The sequence below is a fragment of the Anneissia japonica genome, unplaced genomic scaffold (assembly GCF_011630105.1).
Source record: "Anneissia japonica isolate Jap-2015-1 unplaced genomic scaffold, ASM1163010v1 scaffold287602_len1038180_cov171, whole genome shotgun sequence".
Classification (NCBI taxonomy): Eukaryota; Metazoa; Echinodermata; class Crinoidea; order Comatulida; family Comatulidae; genus Anneissia; species Anneissia japonica.
Genome location: NW_022734061.1, coordinates 73,693 through 95,048, shown reverse-complemented (window position 1 = coordinate 95,048; position 21,356 = coordinate 73,693). Strand labels below are relative to the sequence as shown.

The window sequence follows — 21,356 nt, the reverse complement described above, 5'->3', positions numbered from 1 at the left end:
AGAGTATAGAATTCAATGGTGGCGCCAGAGGGGGTCTGCCCCCTCCCCCCGTCGGGGAAGCATAGCCCCCCCGTCGGGGAAGATGATAAATTTTGTCGGGGAACAAACAAATAAAAAAATATTTACATGTAATAATCGTTTAGCCACCATATTCTTTGTGTTAACTTTTCATCATCACAACAATAACAATAACAATATTAATAATAATAATTCAATGAGACTAATTAAAAATAATTTGCGTTCTGTTATGACAAATGCTCATTTAGATAGCCTCATGATGGTTGGAATACATCGTGATAGGTGAAGCAACCTCGACCATGACAGCGTGGTTGATTTCATGCAAAATTTCCAAAATATAGAATTTCACTTTCAAGAATGAGGATTTGAAATAAATTAGATGGTTACATTGCATACTCTTTGTTTCTTGCTTATTCAAAATGTTTTGGTTTTGGAAGCTGATTTCAACATTAGAAAGCATAGCCTACATGAAATCATATAATAGTAACTCGATGCCTATCAAATAAGTAATAAAAATTCGCCATAATATCCGTGGCTTCCAGAGGGCTTCGCCCCCTGGACCCCCACTGGCGGCCCTAGGCGGCCCCCAGCCAAGTGAGACTCGATTCGCTCCACTAGTCCTAACCCCACAACTAATAGAATTGTAAGAGGCCGACTGTCAAGATTTCCTTGAAACAGAATCCTATCTTGAAAATAATACCACAAACTACAGGGCGCCCTTCAAAACAACGTACAGTAAGGTGTTCGTATTAAACATGTGCTGCATCAATAGAATGTATGTTCGAATTTTGAAGTCTATTCAAATTGTAATATGGTGCCCCTTATCTTGTGGTATCACTTTTCAAAAATTTACTTAGAACAATGACTGAAGACATTTTTTTTCTGTAGTTGAGCCTGGTGCCCCAGGAACACCAGAGGTAGCTGACTATGACCGAGACTTTATCGAATTGGCTTGGACTAAGCCTAAGAATGATGGTGGCGCCCCTATCGAAGGCTACATAGTTGAACGCAAGGAAAAGAATAGTGTACGTTGGGTGGAAGTTACAGACAAACCAGTGAAAGGAGAAAAAATGAAAGTAACGGATGTAGTAGAGGGAAAAGAGTATGAGTTCCGTGTTAGTGCCGTCAATAAAGCTGGACCAGGCAAACCTAGCCAGGTATCCACCTCACAGAAAGTTAAACCTAAATTTGGTGAGTGATTACCAAACATACATTTGAATGAGCTATGTATATATGTAGTATATAAACAACATTTCATTAATGAAGGGTCTGCACACAAAGTCGACCAAAACAAGGAAGCACTTTCCTTCACTCGATGATTCCAACTTAGCACTGAGAACTCGTTTAGATTAAAGCTCTGTCCAGACTATCAATTTTTTTTGACAAAAAACTGTTGTATGCCCATATATAGTCATGATGGGCCCATATATAGTCATGATGTGCCCATATATAGTCATGATTTACCCATATATAGTATTGATGTGCCTATATTCAAAGTTAAACCTAAATTTGATGAGTGATTTTTTATTTTTTTATTTATGAAAGATCAGTACACAACCATTACCTTGGGAGGCAAGATAGCCACATGGTCATTTGACTAGTGGATAATAATTAGCCTCCCTCTTAACTAAGTTTAAGCTAAAGACAAACATCACAAAAGAAAGAAAAAAAGAAGTACGTGAATAAGACAGCAAGGGGATGTAGATTTCGAGTCTACCACAGTTTGTGGTAAAATGTAAAATAACGGATGGATAAAATTATGATTTGAAAGACAGAGTGCATCCAAATGGAACGAAGGAATCGATACGATTTCAACGAGTTGATCGCCGTCTGGGATTAACTAGATAACATACATTTTTAATAAACTATGTATTGTAATATATATTGTATATACATTTCATTGGTGAGAGATCCCCTTACAATGTCAACCATACAAGGAACCATTTTTCCAACTTTAGCACTGAGCAAATGTTTTTATTAAGATTTTCAATTCTCTTGATACAGCTAAGCCAGAGGTGGATCCAGATGCCATGAGAGATCAGAAAGTACGTGCAGGACAGCAGTTCAAAATTGAAGTACCAATTAGTGGTGAGCCACCTCCAACAGTCGTATGGAAGAAGGATGGCAAGGAAGTGAAGCCATCTGACCATGTCAAGTTGGAGACTACTGACACAAAGGCCATCTTGTGCGTTCCTGATGCCATTCGTGATGATTTTGGAGACTATGAACTTGTCCTATCCAATGATTCAGGAACTGTATCAGAGAAATGTAAAATAAATGTCCTAGGTATGACACTAGTTTTATTTAATTGCTTATTCAATGAATGAATGAATGAATGAATCAATCAATCTAGCCAGTACAGTACTTTATATAATTTTGAAAGATAAATTTCATGTTTGTCACTGATGCATCTGACAAGTTGCAGCAATAGGATTAATGTGCCCTCTGCAACTGTGCTTCTGTATTGTATATCCCAATATTATAATAAATAATAATAATATTATAAATAATAATTTATAAACAAAACAAAGTATACTATGAGGGTACGACTCTCACTGGTATCTCCATCTGCCGCAGAAACAAACATAACTGTGGGTTTGAACCAACATTCTTCAGGTTTGAAGAACATCTTAAATATATACTGTATTACCACTAACAGGGGTCCCAAGGTGGAAGAAGTAATTTCCGGGAACTCTGTTTAAACAGCCTTTCTTTAGCACATCTACTTTCCTTTTACTACCAATATGGTGATACCCATTGACACTGATCACTGTGAGACAATACTAATAAGGGGTAATACAGTAGTAAAAACATGCAGATTTATTAAATTTGTGTGAGATGGGTTATTTCTGGGAGGTTTTTATCCGGTCGCGGGAGTGTGGGAGGCCGTCCCGATTTCCGGGAGACTCCAGTGACTTGCAGGAGACTTGGGACCCATGCACTAATCTACATACTTTAAATTTTGAGCATGCAACTGATTACATTATGTTTGTTGCAGTTGAAAATGTATTTTTATTTCAGATAAACCATCGCCACCAGAAGTTCCAATTGAGATCACAGAAATCACAGCAAACACTTGCAAGTTGGCATGGAATCCGCCACTGGATGATGGTGGAAGTGAGATCTCAAATTATATTGTTGAGAAATGCGAAAATAATGATGGTGACTGGGAGAGAGTCAGTGGCTATGTTAATGCTACAACTCTACCAGTTTCCAAGCTGAAGAAAGGTTCTGCCTACAAGTTCCGTGTCTTTGCTGAGAACGGACATGGAGGAGTCAGCAGCCCATTGGAGTCATCTGAAATTATTGCAAAGAACCCCTATGGTAGGTGGCAACAACATTGTTTTCTAATTTAATTTAAAATCGAGTAACAATATTTAAAAAATATATTTTAAACCAGTTGCAGATTCATGGGAGGCCACCCTCTCCCCACCCCCACTAAATTTTTCAAAATTATTCTTTAAAATGGAGACAAAAAGAAAATTATATTCAAATTTAGGTCTGAGAGTGCCATTTCTGGCCATCTACAGGTGCCATAGTTTTATTGCCACAACCATTGGGGGCTAAGGTGGTCTAGACCCTCAATCTGTGGGCCCCCTTTATTTCGAACTGTTTTCTATTTATGGTAATAAATAGATTTACAGAAATGGAAGCCAGACAAAGCTCTATTATGTCTGATCAGGGATTGTATGTTGTCTGTTACCATCTGATGTAACTTAAGTAAAATATTTTCAAATATGACAAAATAATAACAAATCTTATGTTATGAGTCTCTCTGACTATTGCCATTTTTCCTTTAAATGAACATCCCCACAAAAAAAAATGGGTTCATCCATTTCAGGGCACCACATTACCATTCTTTTTTCTTGGGGTGTTCAGGTACAATAGGAATACTTGATTTTTCCAGGTAAGTGTAACTGTCATACAGACTACCTAAATTACTGCTGATTTATGTACACAATAGGCTTGTGTGCACTGTAAAGAACCCAGTACATCATTTGAGATGAGTATACCTCTGGTGTGCTGGTCCATACAGCTCCTGTGGTGGGAGACAAAAGTAGCTGGTACCGGTTTTCCGGGTAGCTAAGACACAAAGAGACCCTTAGGAGTGCAGGAAGTTACTGAACGAGATACGTTCACGCATCAAGCGGCATGAGTGTCAGGTTTGGCAGATACCAGCGCTATACAAATATCCCTAATATTATTATTATGTAACTTGTGTCTTCTAGATGAGCCCGATGCTCCTGGTAAGCCCAAGATTGTGGCTTATGATCGTGATCATGTAGACCTGGAATGGGCATCTCCAAAATCCGATGGAGGGGACAAAATCTTTGGCTACACTGTCGAAAGAAAAGAACCACATGGCAACCGCTGGGTCAAGGTTAATAAAAGTCCAGTCATGGGAAATAAAATGACTGCTAAAGGACTCATAGAGGGTAAGAAATACCAATTCAGGGTAGTTGCAGAGAACAGGGCGGGCTTGAGCAAACCTAGCGAAGAATCTGATGTTGTCACAGCAAAGCCTCAATTCGGTAAGTCCTTAAGCTTTATTGTGTTTCTAAAATTGTATGCTTGTTTATTTAGAAGTTGCATAATGTGAAACATCCTTTGTGCAGCTCCTGAGCATGTATTTTTAGCACTGACCAATGCATTCCAAATAATTTACATCCTATAATTTAGTGCCTATTTTGTCACCAACACCACAAGGTGACACAAATCTTTAAAAAAAATATCATAATTTTTCTAATTTTTTTTTTCTTGACATTTTGATTATGTAAATCAAACTCTACCTTTTTAACTAATTTTTAAAGTAAAACTACATTGTTTAGTTAACTTAGCTAATTAGCCAAAGCGCACAAACCAAGGAAAATAAATTTTTCTGCTTCACGAACAGAAATAAACTCTCAGAGGGTTCTCAGATGACATGTGTACGGTGTTGAAATCATTGTGATCGGCTAGATAAGACCTACCTAAGCTTAGCAATATAGCTTGGACTAAACCTATACACATGCATGAAATGTTGAATTATTAGTCAAAAACATAAAAATTTAGGCAGGATAAACCTAATTTGTAGGCCTAGGTTTACCTTTGACTACAATGGTTAAACATATGCTAAAAAACAAATACATTTTGTGTCTAACACTGGAGCATGTACAGCGCATAAAAAGAAGTTTTTGTTTCTTTTTTCCGAAGAGACAAAAACTTCACTGTACTTGTGAACATCATGCTGTGTTGTATTTATTTGTCTATATGTTTGTTTTCAAAATTAATTTTAATCTAAATCTTTCATAATTTAGTCATTTCTGGTTTAGACAAAAAGCAGCAACAAGGTTAAGATTCACACAAATTTATGTTCACCATTCTTGTAATTTTATTTCTAAATTTTAGAAAAGCCCAAGGTTGACACTAACCGATTGCCTGCCAAGGAGATCAGAGTACGAGCAGGAGAATCATTTGACTTTAAAGTTCCATTTGTTGGAAGCCCGCCACCAACGGCTACATGGTACAAAGATAACCGTGAACTAAAACAGTCTGATCGTGTGTCTGTTGAAACCAGTGAGACAGACACAGTTATCTATAACAAGAAAGCTGAGAGAGGTGACAGTGGTAATTACAAGATTAATCTGGAGAACAACAGAGGATCTGATTCAGTCAATGTCAAAGTCACAGTTATAGGTGAGGGGGCTTAAATTTTAGTTTTAAGCTTTCAAATTTCAATTAAATACTTCTGAGATCATCCTTGCAAGGAGCAGGAATGTTCTTCATGGCAAAAACTTTCCTCCCTATTACTAATATTGATTATATATAATATTGTTCGATCGCCCAACAACTTAACACATATGTCCATATAAACCAGCTTTGCAAGACACAAGTATGAATTTTAAGTCCATTCTTTGAAATAATAGTATTAATCATCATCTTATAACCTTTCAAGTAAATTGAACATTAAATTTATTTAAGAAATGTTGTTAATGTTTCTGCCTCTTGTCATGATGCAATATCAAGACCATTTATGATCACAAAGGGATAATTTTTTGTGCCATAAGGGGTATAAGTCCGGTCTTACAGATACATCGTTATCCAATCATTGCAGTGCTTTCATTAGGATATTCCATGTAGGAATAGGCAAAGGCTTGCCAATCAATTAATTTTCCTTTATCATATCAAACTTTTTGGCCCCTTATCTGTGATCAAATTTTGCAGTAGTTTTGTCTACTTTATGAATACTTCCTAAAGAATAGATGAGCCGTACTAGTCTAATATATAGAAAATAAAACTCAGGATATTCAGTACTTTTATGACTAGTTTATTTGACAGTACACAAGCTTTCGTGCACACATTGCACTTCTTCAGGTATTATGTTTTTAAGTTAGGTTAACTCAACAATTTCAATTTTGACAATCTTTGCAATCATTTTTTTTAAAAGACAAGCCAACAGCACCAAGAGGACCAATCGAGTACTCTGAACACACAAAATCAACCGTCAGGTTGTCGTGGGAGGAACCTGAGGATGATGGTGGCTGCCCCATCACTGGATACATGGTCGAAGCAACTGAAGCAGGTCGTGACCACTGGTCTTTAGTAACCAGCAGTGTACACTCCACCAACTACACAGTTCATGACCTCATTGAGCACCAGAACTACAAGTTCCGTGTTTCAGCAAGTAACCAGTGCGGAACTGGCCCACCTCTTGAAGGCAGACCGGTTACAGTCAAACTTCCATTTGGTAATTTTTTGAAATAATCATTGAAAATGTATTTATTTATTTCAATAATTTTCTTGTGAGGATGGTCCATCTAGTAATTTGAGCATGTACAAAAAAGTAGATAATAGTATAGTAATATGATAAAATTATATTGTCCATGCATCTATCATAAGGTATTCTGAGTGTATATTTCATTATTGATATTACTTGTCTCTCTGCCTTTATTTTATTATTAAAATTACATGTAAAATACCCTTTAAGGAGATTGACTTTTTGACAAGGCTATGTTTTTCCTGGTAAATAGACCACTATTAGAATATTTCAACCCTGTGCCGTAAAATATGTCTTAAATCTTGTTGGTCAAAACACAGTCAAGATAACCTTGTTGCACCTTCATCACCTTTTTGATTGATTGAAACACTTTAGATGAGCCAGGATCTCCCAGTGTTCCTGTTGTTGAAGAAATGACCAAAAGCTCTGCTACAGTTGCTTGGACTCCTCCAGAGAATGATGGCGGCAGCCCAGTGACAGGCTACCTTGTAGAATACAAAGAACCAGAGAGTAATAAATGGCTCAAAGCAAACAATTTTCCGTTGAAGGACAACCAGCTGACAATTCCCGGCTTAAGTGAAGGAAAAGAGTATGAGTTCCGTGTTACTGCAGAGAATGAGGCTGGCCTTGGAAAACCAAGTCGGGCCTCAGCACCTGTAGTAGCTGAAGATCCAATTGGTAAGTCTTCGATACCAATTACAAATCCAGAACAAAATTGTGACATGCTCTCACAAATTCAAGATATACATAAATCCATAAGGAGTTAATAAAATTGAGCTTCAGTATCACATCTGTGAAAAACATTTATTGACATGAAGTTACTTTTTTTCTTTAATATGATTCTAGGTTAAAAAATAGGTCATGAAATCATAATCTTAGGTATGATTGCTTGTAAAGGGCATCGTGATCATGATGGCTCCTCTTTTCTAGATTGTGAGTTTGCCCAGTAATACTCTTTTACTTCCTTCTGTATTTGAATATTGCTGTCTGTGCTGCCAAGCACATTCCTTTTATTCTCAACAGTTCTTGAGGTTGTTTCTGGTATGCCTCTTCCCTTTTGCTTTCTGGGGCTCCTGTGATACTCTGATTTCATTTATAAAATTTGCATAAAAGTATTTTTTTTTAATTATTTACTCAGAAACTGCTGATGCACCTGGTAAACCAACCCTTTCCAAGATTCGTAAAAATTCTGCAAAAGTTAATTGGACAACACCAATGTCTGATGGTGGAGCTAAGATTACTGATTATGTCGTGGAGAAAAAGAAACCTGGCACAAAGGATGAGTGGCAAGAGGTCAGTATATGACTCACAGTGTATAACTATTTATTTTTTATAAAATGATAATAATGATAAAAGTACATGATAATTGTGATTTATATCAATAAATAATAATAATAATAACAATAATAAAAATAATTATAATAATAATAACTTTTAAGCTACAGTGACTCAGAAGATTCCGTATACTGCTTACTGTATTTATTGAATGTAAAAAATGCTTACAATACAATACATGCATGTTTTTCATCACCCTCCATAGGCTGTTGTAGTCCCAGCAACTGAAAATTCAGCGATTGTACCAGATCTCGTCGAAGGGGAGCAGTATGAATTCCGTGTCTTGGCAAAGAATCAAAAAGGTTTGGGCAAACCCAGCAAATCAACTGGTGTGATTACTGCCGAAGATCATCCAGGTACAATGCTTATTTCACTTTATGTTGTTAATGGTTTATATTGTTTAATAATTGTTAATATGTTGTGTTAATGTTGCATAATGTTTTTTAAATATATAAAATGGTATCTGTTGTTACTTTTACACAGCAAGTACTTTAGCCAAATAAATGGAGTTGTTTTTAGTGGTGAGAATGGGATCCGGGTGTGTCACCGTACTGGAATAAAAAGAAGTATCTTAACAATCACTTGTCTAGTACAAGTTGACATTTAGCATCCATGTCTCATTTTAATATTGGCAACAAATTTCATTCTAGGCAGTGAGAGCTCAGGATTTTAAAAAATGTAGATGGGTTATAATCAATTTTTAAATCCTCATTCATTATTTTCTTTACAGAGGCACCCCAGCTTGACATTGGAGAACTCACTGACATTAAGGTCAAAGTTGGAGAACCTTTTAAAATGTGTCTGAAATTCACTGGTATACCTTTGCCAGTGATCCAATGGAGTCTTGATGGCAAAAATGTGACAGAAGACGGCAGCAGGAAGACGATCACGAACACAAGCACCGAGACCAAGTTTGTAGTGGAAAAGGCAAAGAGGTGTGATGCTGGCCGCTATACGGTGTCACTCAAAAATCCTTCAGGTTCTGACAGTGCCAGAGTTAAAGTGACTGTATTCGGTAAATATACCCATGATGTCGTCAGTGTTTCAGCATTATTTTTATTGTTATACTGATATTAAGGCATGATTAAGGAGTGATTACTGTAAAGTTTGTTGAAACCCAATACTTTATTTTTGACTCATACTCTATGGTATTCTGCCACTGGAGCTCTGTTAATAAATGAATTAATCGAAATGAACAAAAAATATGTAAATTGTTTTTTTAACAAGGCGTCCCTGATGCACCTGAAGGACCTGTTGAGATCAGTGATGTTGGCCCTGATACAGTCACTCTCAGCTGGAAGCCGCCAACCCATGGTAAAGAAGATGTTGACAACTATGTTGTGGAGAAGAAACCTGTTGCTGCAGATAACTGGGAGAAAGTGAGCGGTTTTGTCCCTGGAACTACCTTCAAAGTGCGTAAATTAGACGAAGGCACTGAATATGAATTCCGTGTGAAGGCAGAAAATTCATTTGGCGAGAGTGAACCGCTGAAAACAGAATCTGTAGTAGCTAAAAACCCATTCGGTGAGTATAACATGAAATTCCCAGACCCTGTGGTGGCACGAAGGCCACTGCTGTTGGGTCAAGGGACTACAAAACTTTTTAGAACCAGAACAGAGATGACATCGCAATATCACAATGGATATTATGATCTCTCTCAAGTTTGCTTGTCTCCTGTTAGTTTCTACACTCCATCAAATAGTCTCATGCTCTTTAGAGGGTGAATGTTCCATCAGTTTCAATGCAAACTGTGCAAAGGGTCATTCTCCTATATAAGTTCCTTGGTAAAATGTAATTGATAGTTTCTTTCTTGAATTGATAATGAAATTCAAAAGTAAATCAGGATGTAGTGCAACTTAAGTTTCAGTTTCTAATATACAGTAGCTTCTAAATGGAATAGGAGATAGCATTGTTACTGTTGACTTTGTATTACTGTTCATAGATGCACCAGGAGCACCTGGAACCCCAGTTGCCAAAGATACTGATAAAACTGCCATCACCATCTCGTGGACACCACCTAAAAGTGATGGTGGTAGCCCAATCACTGGCTACGTTGTAGAGAAAAGAGAGGCTGGCGCAAGCCGCTGGGCCCCAGCAAGCAGGTAAAAAAAATGTTTATGCTATGTACACTCCACTTATATATCAAACTATTCATCTTTAAAGCTGTATCTTTTATCCATCCATTTTGAGGAAGATGAAACCCTACAGTTGTGGGAACCTTCTTTGTCTTATCCCTTCCGTTGCATGTTTTTCTTTATTTTGTTCAATTAAAGGGAATAAATATACTCCAATTCATCTCTCCATTTACTCATCGATTCTTTTTTTTTCATCCATCAATCCATCCAGTGTATGGGTGTAAACTGTGAATTCCGTAAACTGTAGATGATATGGTTTATTTCAAAATTCCAATTTAATACTGTTTCAAAGCTCCTATTTGATTATTTCAAAGCTCCAATTTAATATTGTTTATTTCAGAGCTCCAATTCGTGACACCTCATTTACTGTTAGTAAACTGACAGAAGGCAAAGAGTATGAATTCAGAGTAAAAGCACAGAACAAAGCTGGAGATGGAAAGCCTAGCGAGACGTCTGCTGCCATCACTGCTGCTCCCCCTGCAAGTAAGAACACAGTTTAAATATTCATCATAAACATTTTTATCTATAATAAAAAATATTATATATGTGCAGTATTTGATTTCATATTAGATGCATTTATTGTACGGTTAAAAAGTAGTTAGAAAGTTCGGTGGCGCTGCACTGCGGCTGCCGTGGGTTATTGTTACTGTATTTTTAAATTACAGATAAATAAAAATATTGTATTTCCGAAAAAAATTAATGAGAAAAACATGGACAAATATATTTATTGATTTTTGATCATGGATCATCTTATCTTGGCAGCTAAGCCACGAGTCCCCAGTGATGCCCGTTTCAAGGAGATCAGAGCTCGGGCTGGAGAGCAGTACCGTATCGAAATTCCATTTACATGCAGTCCAGTTCCAACTGTCACATGGACAAATGATGATAAGGGAAAAACAGCTGTAGAGGCTTCCGCAAGGATCAAATTTGAGACTAACCCAGAAGAGACTGTACTGATTAATACAAACGCACGTCGTGATGACACAGGCAAATATACCGTCACCTTGAAAAACCCGAAAGGAGAAGATTCTGTAGCAGTTAGGGTTACTGTATTTGGTAAGTTTTTAAAATTTCTTTTTTAAAGATACACTGTCTGTGTTTATGATCTGGAACTGGATCGTTACTTGTCAATGCCTCTAAAGAGGGAAAACCCCAGAGGAGCAATTGTAAGGCTTAGAAAATGGAGTTTATGAAATCATGAGGAATAACCTTAACAAGATCTTAAGCCAGAATCTGATATTGGGAGATAAGCATCTTATCATCAAACTACAGTTTAACTACACGGAAGGGTGGTTGACTTTATGAAACTTGAATAATAAACAATACAGTATCATCATATTATCATTCTTTCAGATAAACCAAGCTCACCAGAAGGTCCTTTGGAGGCTTCTGACATAACGGCTGAGTCAGTCAAGTTGTCATGGAAACCTCCAAAGGATGATGGTGGAACCGACGTAAGCAACTACGTTGTAGAGAAAAGTGAGGAGGGTTCAGGTGTCTGGACCAAGGTCAGCAGTTTTGTTCGTAGTCCCAACTACGAAGTGACTGGATTAGAAGAGGGTGTGTCATATAATTTCCGAGTGGCAGCTGAAAATGAGTTTGGTGTCAGTGAACCGCTTGTAAAAGCTGTGTCGGTCACAGCCAAGAATCCCTACGGTATGTTAGTAATAATAATAATAATAATAATAATAATATAGGGATTTATACATACCTTTTGCTAAGCGATACAAGGCGCTTGCGATGTTATTATTACCCCTGATCATTGGATCCATAATCAAACCAGCACAAAGTACAACCGTCTCACATCCCTGGGGGTATTCCTAGTTGTGCTTGCAATTTAATGCTAATACAGACTAATACATTCAATGCCACATCAAACTACCAGGTACCATTTATACTTCTAGGTGGAGAGAGACAAAATAGGTATGCCATGTTCAAGTGCACAAGGTTGAGAGACCAAAACGCAACCAAAATGTTGCATTGGTTATATGCAAATATATCCCCATGAATCAGAAATGGACATGATGATTTTTACTCTTGCAAGCAAGCAAAAATTTACAGCTAACTAACTTATCCCTTTCAAGTTCAAATAAGGAAACGATTAGTTTATTTTGTTTTCCATGTTTTTCGTTTTTTCCTTAACGTTAAATGGATGACGTCATAATTTATTTATGTTGCGTTGCAGAGTACATTAATTTTAGGATTTTACATGCTCAACGTACTGTACGTTAGTTACGGGTTTGCACATGCTTATTTCAATTTGTTTACAAAAGGGGCAGAGCTATCACATTGCATGTTGGGTACTAACGTTAAAGTTAAAGTTAACGTTGTGCGGCTAAAACTACCTATGTAAAATACTAATTTCAATTTAACATGAATAACTTAGTATTATAACTATTAAGCAATCTTGAAAATAATCGACTTGATTGAGCAGATTTTATGTTTTAATTTAAATTCTTGATGCGCATTTATATTCTTGTAAATACATAGTACAATAATATTATTTTATTATAAAATGATAATAATTACTTAATATTATAGATATTGCTGATAAGCCTGGTAAGCCAGAGGTAGAGGATGTTGATAAAGGCTATGTGAAATTGGCATGGAAAGCCCCGGCGTCAGATGGTGGTAGTAAGATTACCGGCTACATTGTAGAGTCTCGCAAAAACGATTCAGATTGGTCACAGGTACAAAAAAATTGCTACCTCTTAAATTTTTTTCAAAAAGTTTGGAGTTCATTTTGACCAAAAATGAACAGTACAGTGGTTGAGAAATGAAATTAATATAATGCTCTGTTGGTCCACACTATCAAGAGGTCTCCATGGTTCAGCGAACACACAGGACGTGGCTACCACCAGTTTGATCGACTGAGCTGCTATCTCTGAGTTAAGGTGCTCACTGATAGCATATATGTGTATATCACATTTATTTGTCACATAAAATTTGATAATGTAAACAGAGCTTAAGATATGTCTAAAATGGCATATAAATTATTTTATTTTTGTAATATAATAACCTCTACCCTTGCAAAGATATGGTTACTGTATTTATTATTATTTAATGATGTTTGTTTCTAGTGCAATATCTACCCAGTGAAGGAATGTTCATTCAGTGTTGGTAGTCTTGATGAGAATGCTGAGTATGAGTTCAGAGTACGTGCTAAGAATGCAGCAGGCTTGAGTCAACCCAGTGCCTCATCTGATGCTGTCTTTCCCAAGTCTGCCTGCGGTGAGTTTGACTGTTCTCCTTTGATCTCGAGTCTCCCTTAAGTCGCAGGATTCTCCGGAAATCAAAACAGCCTCCTGCAAACTGAACAAGAATCACCTGGAAAATAACCCATCTCTCTTGAATTAATTAATTCTGCATGTTTTGACTACTACTGTATATTACTCCTTTATTTTCATTTGTCTCATGCATGTTAGTATCACTATAAGCAGCAAAAAAATATTAGATGTGCTAAGAAAGCTCCTTTAAACGGATCTGGAAATTACTTCTTCCAACTTGGGACCCCTGGCTCTCTAAAGAAATAAAAACTAGGAGAAAACTGAATGGTACAATATCTTATTAAAACTACTTGTCTTTATGAACATTTTTAATATCCTAAAAAGCTATCCTAGAAGGCACATAACAAAAATGGAAGAATTAAAGATTTTATTGTGTATAAACACTATTGGAATAGAAGTGTGTAATTTATATCTTATTTCATTTTATCATGAATTTTAAGACTAGTTTTGTATACATTTATGTTATAATTAATTATTCTACATCAAAAAATAACAACTATATAAAAATCCAGGGTTTGAACCCAGTTTAACTACTAAACTAGAACATCATTTGACATTATGTTTTGATTCTTGTTTTCAGTTCCTCCTGGTAAACCAGGAACGCCTCAAATTGGCCAGGTGACACAGACGACAGTTGAACTGAACTGGACCAAACCAGTGTCTGATGGAGGCAGTAGAATCACTGGTGAGCTACCTGTAGCATTATTTAATTTGAACTTTGACACTTGACAGAAGAGGTCTGGTGAAGTGTGCATTTCATATTTAAAAAAAAAATGACTATGTTACATTATTAGTTTGGATATAATTAAGATTTTCATTATGATTATTACCCTTAAATGTTGCTGTTAACTATTATCTTTTACAGTCCTGCAACTGTACACATAAAATAGTTACTTTAATTGATTTTATTATAAGCATAGTTGTTAATATTTATATACTTGTACTGTTTTAATATTAGGTTATGTTGTTGAGTTGAAGCCAGATGACTCTAGTGATTGGGTGAAAGCTAACAAATACCCTGTCAAGGATTGTCACTTTACAGTTGATGACCTCACTCAAGGCAGACAGTATGAGTTTAGAGTAAGAGCTCAGAATGAAGCTGGAGTTGGTGAGCCAAGTAAGGCAAGCCAACCTGTTGTCCCCAAGGCAGCAGTAGGTTTGTATATCATATTTGATTGATTGATTGATTTATTTATTTATTATTTTTTTTAAATTTTAATTTTTTTTTTATTTATTTGTTTTATATATTTGCTTGTTTGTTACTTGGTATTTGTATAGTAAACATTTCCTTTAGGTTACAAAGCATTTTGTATTCCCTGGTCATTGTGTCCACATGTTTAAGTGCGACCATATTGGCACAGTAGCAGGCAACCCTACTACTACCTAGGTACCCATTTATACTCCTCGGTGGAGAGAAGCAATGCAGATGAAGTGCCTTGCTGACTGACACAACCGAGGTGCACAGCAAGCGATTGAAACCCCCAACCTCGAGCTTGGGAAACTAAACCGTTCCCTCTGTGCCAGACCGCTTCCACAAATATACAGTACTATATAAATTATTTAAATTTGTATAGAATTTATAAACTATTTGTGAGTACTGCTAACTATGCAATAGCAGTGGGATATCAGAAAGTGGGTTGCAACCTAAAATAGTTTTATATGACAAATCTATGTGATGTGCCTATACATGGGCATGGTTATTTTGTATGAAAAGTTTTAAATTATGTAAGTTGTTGTTATTTCCAACAGTTGGATCAGCACCTTATTTTGATAAACCAATTGATGATACATCAGTACCAGAGGGAGAAACAGCCAAATTTGAATGCAAAGTGGTCGGCAAACCAATGCCTCAAGTTAAATGGTAATAATAAATTTATGTCATTTTCTATTCAATATATCATTATTGATATTATTTGTTGATATTTTCATTTTACACGATTGATAGTTAACTATTGGTTCTCCATTTAATTTGATGCTACAAATGTACTGTATCTAAATTATCAAATTGTATTAAAAATACAATTTTGGATATTGCTGTTGTTGTAATTATTTAAAATTCTTATGATATTTTATTCAGTGTTGGGTCCAAAAATTTGCTGATTAGAGCATCAGTCAGGGTTCCTGAATAAAAATTGTTACTAGGGTTAACAGGGCGAGTTTTATGTCTTGGTATGGCCCAAATTGTGGTTTTAGACCACACTATTTGGATTTGGATAGGCAAATTATTATTTTTGGTCCCAAAGTTGGGGTGTCAGATGACGGGTGGGGTCCAAGCCTGTCCAATTGGGGCGTGAGGGGTGAGTAAACGTCCTTCCTTGCCCCCGCACCTTGCTGGTGCCACCACTGATTTTACTACTTTTGTGGTTTTTGTTATTGAAAATTGCAGGTACAAAAATGGTATTGAATTATACTCTGGTTACCGTGTACACATGAGAGAAAATGACAACACATTTACATTGGTATTGGATGATGTCCAGGAATCTGACAAATCAGAGATAACTTGTGAAATCTCAAATAGAAACGGCAGGGAAAAATGTTCAGCAAAACTAAATGTAGAAGGTAGGCCCCCATTTTTATTATTAATATCATTATATATAATATCATCATCATCCTTGTTATCATCGTCACCGTCATCATTATCATCATAAACATTGTCATATTAAAGTTTGTACAGTATAACAAAGAGAATTTTTTTTTTGGCTTCAGTCTCTCAATTTCTTTTACGTATTCTTTTCCAGTTCCACCAAAAATAGCTGGACCTCCCCGTGATGTCCAAGTTGAAGCTGGATCTCCATTTAAGGTTAAAGTTCTATTTGATGGAAAAGGCAAAATTAATGCCCGTTGGTTCAAAGATGGAGAACCAGTAGAAGGTATATTCAATTTATTTTATAAATAATGAATTGAATTACTATAAAATAGATACCATTATCGATATTTTTGTCATGTTTTCATAAAATACCATCATCAACATGAGATTTTATATAAAATTATTACATGTATTTATTTGTTGATTTAATTTTGTGTTATTTAAGCGGATGCACGTATAAAGCAGGTAGTTTTTGATGACTATGTCATGTTTACTGCGAGGGAAGCTGCACCAGATGATGCTGGAGACTACAAGGTAGTTGTTGGCAATGATGTCGGTGATGACAGTGTAACATTTACTGTAGATATTTTATGTAAGTAAACAATCTAATGTCTTCATGTTCATATCGCCAAGGACATAGTGTCATGTGACACATGAATTCACAAAAGTAATCAATATCACTAAAGTCATCATGTAACATCGCTAGAGTCATGCAAAAACCAAAGTTATATAACATTATGGGATTCATCATGTAATACCACTGAACTTTTAACCATAATAGGTTCATCGTTTAACATCAACAAAGTTATGTAACATCGCCAAAGTCATCATGAAACATCACTGAAGATATCCTGCAACATCACCATTTATGTAACATCATCAAATTATGTAATATCACTTTAATCATGTAACATCAACAAAGTTGGTAGCCAATGTTCAGCGCATACACAGTGGCTACAACCTGGTTAACCGACTGAGCTAAGCTGCTCTCAATTAATTGCTAATATACAAACTGTTATTTTACAGCTCCACCTGGACCACCAGAGAACCTGGATGTTGGGAGAGTTACAGACACTTCTATTACTATTGCATGGAAACCACCAAAGAAAAAGGGAGGTTGTCCAATTAAGAACTATGTTGCAGAACGTAAGGAAGATGGCACAGAGGCATGGATTACTGGTCAGTTAAATATTTTAAAATTTATTTTACAGCTTTTATCACCAGTAGAGATAGACTGGAGACAGTATTATGATAAAAAAAAAAACCACTTCATTAATTTTTCATTCCATTATTTTTATATTTTTATTATAAAAATATATATTATATATTTGCTCAAAATAAACAATTGCCACTAATCTAATTCAATAAAGTTAAGTTTAGATAAAAATTATTAAGATCTATCTGTTGTTCTCTTTCAGTTGGTAGCTTTTTGAAAGACACAACATACATTGTACAAGGTCTTACCACTCATAAATTGTACCATTTGCGAGTCAGTGCTGAGAATGATATTGGTATTGGTGAACCAACTGCAACAAGTTCTGCAATCCTAGCAAAGAACCCATTTGGTAAGTATGTCTTCTAGCATTAGGCATTGTGTTGTATCCAGCGGAGCTTGTGCAACACGAATCTCTGACAGAAAACCAACAAAAACTCTTTAAACTGTTTATATATTCATCAGTTGTGATATGCTATGCCACAGTTGCCTTTGCTGGTATGGCCATCTTCAGTGCATTGAGGTTGACATGAGGTTGAGGTTGAGATGGCCAAGGCATATTACAGAATGTGATGCACAAGGTCATCCACTTAAGTCATGGCAGAATGTTGTGAGGGGGAACCTCTGCCGATTAAACCTCAATCCAGAAGTTGCAGCTGATTGCACTCCTTGGTCTCATAGGACACACCCACCTTATAGCTAATTGTACATGTGCCTTTCAACAGTCTAACCCTCGCATGCAGGGAAAACAGATTTTAAAAGATGATGATAATGATGATGATGATTGTGAAATTCCTTCATTAGAAATATATATGAATATGAATAATATTTAAAACAAATAACTTAGGATTTGGTTCTGTTGTTGGTAGATGCACCAAGCAAGCCTGGTGTACCTGATGTAACAGAGGTTGGTAAAGACTTTGTGAACCTGACATGGACTCGTCCAGATTCTGATGGTGGAAGACCAATCTTAGGATACTTTGTTGAAAAATCTGAAGCAGGCACTGGTAGATGGGTGAGTGTAAAAGGAAATGATGATGGTAATTATGGGGATGATGGTGAGGATGCTGACAATGATGAAGATGATGCTGACAATTGATGACAAAGTTAAACAAGCAAATTTTCGATTTGAATTCCATGCGCCAGTGCTGGTAAAGAATTTTTTAAACAAAAATTTCCTCCACCCCTCCCACCCCATCCCCTCATGCTCGATGCCTCACATTTTGGATTTTTTCTGGATCCACCCCTGTTGATGATGATGGTGAGCATGATGATGAATATGATGTTGACTATAAAGATTAAGACAATGAAATGATAAAGATAATCATGAAGGTGATAATGGAAGTAAATGAAAAATTAGTTTCAATATACAACGTTTCATATTTATTTCTTTGCTTCTTTTTTTAACAGGTTCGTGTAAATAATAATCCGGTAGTAACACTATCGTACAATCTTCCAAATCTAATTGAAGATCGCAATTACGAGTTCCGAATATTTGCTGTGAATGAAGGAGGACTGAGTGAGCCCTCAACAGCCAGTACTGCTGTCAAAATCAAAGATCCTAAAGGTATAGGCTTACATTATTATAGTTGATATAAAACAATATATAATCAAGGCCAAAGAAGGCATAACTAGATTTCAAACCTTCTTAAAGTCTGGCTCGGGAGGAAAAAACATTTTTTGATATGTTGTAGAACTGATATATCTAAGACATAAATAAGTTGTTTGACGAAAAACTGGCGAACCGTGAATGAGATTTTTGAATATTTAAAAACGGGGGCAAGTGAAAAAAAGGGCGGTTACGCCCATTTCCCCCCCCCCCCCCCCCACCATGTTTAAATATTCAAAAATCAAACCACGTTTTTCTGTCTTTAAAATATCAGTTATTCAACATATCAAAAGAATTGTTTCTTCCAGAGTCTGACTTTAAGCTGTAGTGGAGATGTAGCTTGGTGGTTAAGATGCCTCCTTCTGGTCCCAGTGTCCAGGGTTCAAATCCTGTGACAGCATAGGATTTTTTATCTCAGGACTGAATACACATCTCCACTCCCTAAGTCTTGTAATGAGACTGATAAAGCATCACATCATTTCATTTATTTAAGAGAGCCTCTGAATATCAGCGACCTAATAGGACATGTTGTAGATGAGCAGTAAACTGTTTTTACTTGAGTCGGATAGAAATTTCCATGTTGGTATGTTGTTATGATATGATTTGTTTGTATTTTGTTTTTGTAGAGGTTATTAGGCCCAGAATACTGAAACATATGCAGGAAACGACAGTGGAACAAGGCAAACCCGCTGTATTTGAGGTGTCTTACACAGGCAAACCAAAACCAGACATACGATGGTATTCACTTTTTTTTCAAATAAACACATATCAATATCGTTATATTGTTTTATATCTACTAGAATTTATATTATTGTATATATAATATTTTATTATCTTATATTATAATATTATACTGTATTTATATTGTTTTATAATATATTGTCATATATTGGGATTGTTCATTATCAAACTGTAAAAAGTTTGAAAATGAATTGTTAAATAACAACAACAAATATTTATTTTTTCTTATCCATCTTTACATGTACCGCAAGCCATAACTTGATAATTGATTTTTGTATTAAATTAGGTTCAAAGGTCAGAGAGAACTATATTCCAATGATAAGTACCTGATATCTTTTGATGATGACAAATGTATATTAAATATTAGTCAAGTGTTTGGAGAGGATGGTGATGAATATTCATGTGAGATCAGTAACATTGGAGGCAAGAAGTTCAGCCGAGCTGATCTTATTATCAAATGTAAGTGTGTTTTTCGCATTCCATATTTACAAGCACTGTTAAATTATTTTTTAGTATTGCATATGTTGTGAATGTAGTATGGATAACTGTTCTGGTAGTGCTAGTGCTGTGGCAGTCAGGGTATTACTGTTGTCATGTATATAAAGTTTACATCATTCCACAATGGCAGGGGCTGAAATGAACCATAGCAACGGGGTAATCCCTTTCTCTTCCGAAAGATGCAATGGGTTCTTTAACATGCACAAAAGCCAGATTTGTACACTGGACCTCCATTGTAAGTCTTTATCCAAGAAGAGTTGGATCTACAACCGAATCATGGGTGAGGAGCGACTCGAACAGGCAGGTGTTAAGCTGTAGATAGCAGTGTTCCTGCCTTACCACTCAGCATCTCGACTCGCATATATGTATTTGTTATTCTGGAAGTGAAATAAGTTTCTAAAATTATTTGTAAATTTAAATGTGATAAATTTTTTTTGAGCAATTAACAAATGCATTCATAGTGCTGTTTCTGTGTTCTTGGTATAAACCTGTCAGTTAGCTGGTAATCAATTTAAAGATTATCATAGTAAAAAGTCTGTGAAGCAGCAAGAACAGAATTGTTTGAATTTGCCTCATTGGAAGTTAATGTATTTGATTATTGCAGGTTTCAACTTTCATCACAGACAAGTAAAGTAAACTCATACCTCAAAACTTCTTTCGTTTACAGGTCCACCAAAAATAAAATTACCCCCACGCTTTAGAGATGTTGTGTATGTTGAAAAAGGACAACCAATTAAACTAAAAATCCCAGTCACTGGTCTACCAAAGCCAAAATGCTCATGGTCCAAAGATGGCCAGAACGTTAACCGAGGCGTGGAGTCGGCTGATCGCTATTCTACGTTGACAATAGACAGGACAGATCGCCCACACTCAGGCATGTACAAGATAACGGCTGAGAACGCGTTGGGCAAGGATTCGGCCACGATCAATGTCCAAGTCTGTGGTAAGTTGTTTTATAAAGAAGACACACAAAATTTTGAAATTTATAGTTATTCAATAAATTATGTTTTTGTAATAAATCTTATTACAGTCTTTTTCACACATTTTAATTTTAGAAAATCCATTAAATTTTAAATGAAAATATGACATTTTGTAGATGCTATTGAGGGGAGAGGGTGTAGGCAAAGCTTATTATTAGGGGACCTGGTAGGTTTAAACACAAAATTAACTGATTAC

General features: G+C 36.0%; 1 protein-coding gene across 1 annotated transcript in view; it reads left to right on the top strand.

Annotated features, from left to right (window-relative positions):
* Positions 1 to 21,356, top strand: part of LOC117116301 (twitchin-like) — a 71,651-nt gene that overhangs the window by 40,780 nt on the left and 9,515 nt on the right. Inside the window, exons 34-63 of the mRNA XM_033260323.1 lie at positions 907 to 1,209; positions 2,023 to 2,304; positions 3,040 to 3,342; positions 4,248 to 4,550; positions 5,407 to 5,694; positions 6,446 to 6,745; positions 7,151 to 7,453; positions 7,914 to 8,068; positions 8,316 to 8,466; positions 8,841 to 9,125; positions 9,338 to 9,634; positions 10,053 to 10,212; positions 10,586 to 10,728; positions 11,008 to 11,301; positions 11,599 to 11,901; positions 12,787 to 12,935; positions 13,326 to 13,476; positions 14,113 to 14,217; positions 14,491 to 14,688; positions 15,282 to 15,393; positions 15,919 to 16,091; positions 16,271 to 16,402; positions 16,565 to 16,711; positions 17,146 to 17,298; positions 17,538 to 17,684; positions 18,202 to 18,347; positions 18,743 to 18,899; positions 19,568 to 19,679; positions 19,969 to 20,141; positions 20,848 to 21,123. Coding sequence (XP_033116214.1) covers positions 907 to 1,209; positions 2,023 to 2,304; positions 3,040 to 3,342; positions 4,248 to 4,550; positions 5,407 to 5,694; positions 6,446 to 6,745; positions 7,151 to 7,453; positions 7,914 to 8,068; positions 8,316 to 8,466; positions 8,841 to 9,125; positions 9,338 to 9,634; positions 10,053 to 10,212; positions 10,586 to 10,728; positions 11,008 to 11,301; positions 11,599 to 11,901; positions 12,787 to 12,935; positions 13,326 to 13,476; positions 14,113 to 14,217; positions 14,491 to 14,688; positions 15,282 to 15,393; positions 15,919 to 16,091; positions 16,271 to 16,402; positions 16,565 to 16,711; positions 17,146 to 17,298; positions 17,538 to 17,684; positions 18,202 to 18,347; positions 18,743 to 18,899; positions 19,568 to 19,679; positions 19,969 to 20,141; positions 20,848 to 21,123 — 6,201 coding nt within the window. The remainder of the gene's footprint in view (positions 1 to 906; positions 1,210 to 2,022; positions 2,305 to 3,039; positions 3,343 to 4,247; positions 4,551 to 5,406; positions 5,695 to 6,445; positions 6,746 to 7,150; positions 7,454 to 7,913; positions 8,069 to 8,315; positions 8,467 to 8,840; positions 9,126 to 9,337; positions 9,635 to 10,052; positions 10,213 to 10,585; positions 10,729 to 11,007; positions 11,302 to 11,598; positions 11,902 to 12,786; positions 12,936 to 13,325; positions 13,477 to 14,112; positions 14,218 to 14,490; positions 14,689 to 15,281; positions 15,394 to 15,918; positions 16,092 to 16,270; positions 16,403 to 16,564; positions 16,712 to 17,145; positions 17,299 to 17,537; positions 17,685 to 18,201; positions 18,348 to 18,742; positions 18,900 to 19,567; positions 19,680 to 19,968; positions 20,142 to 20,847; positions 21,124 to 21,356) is intronic.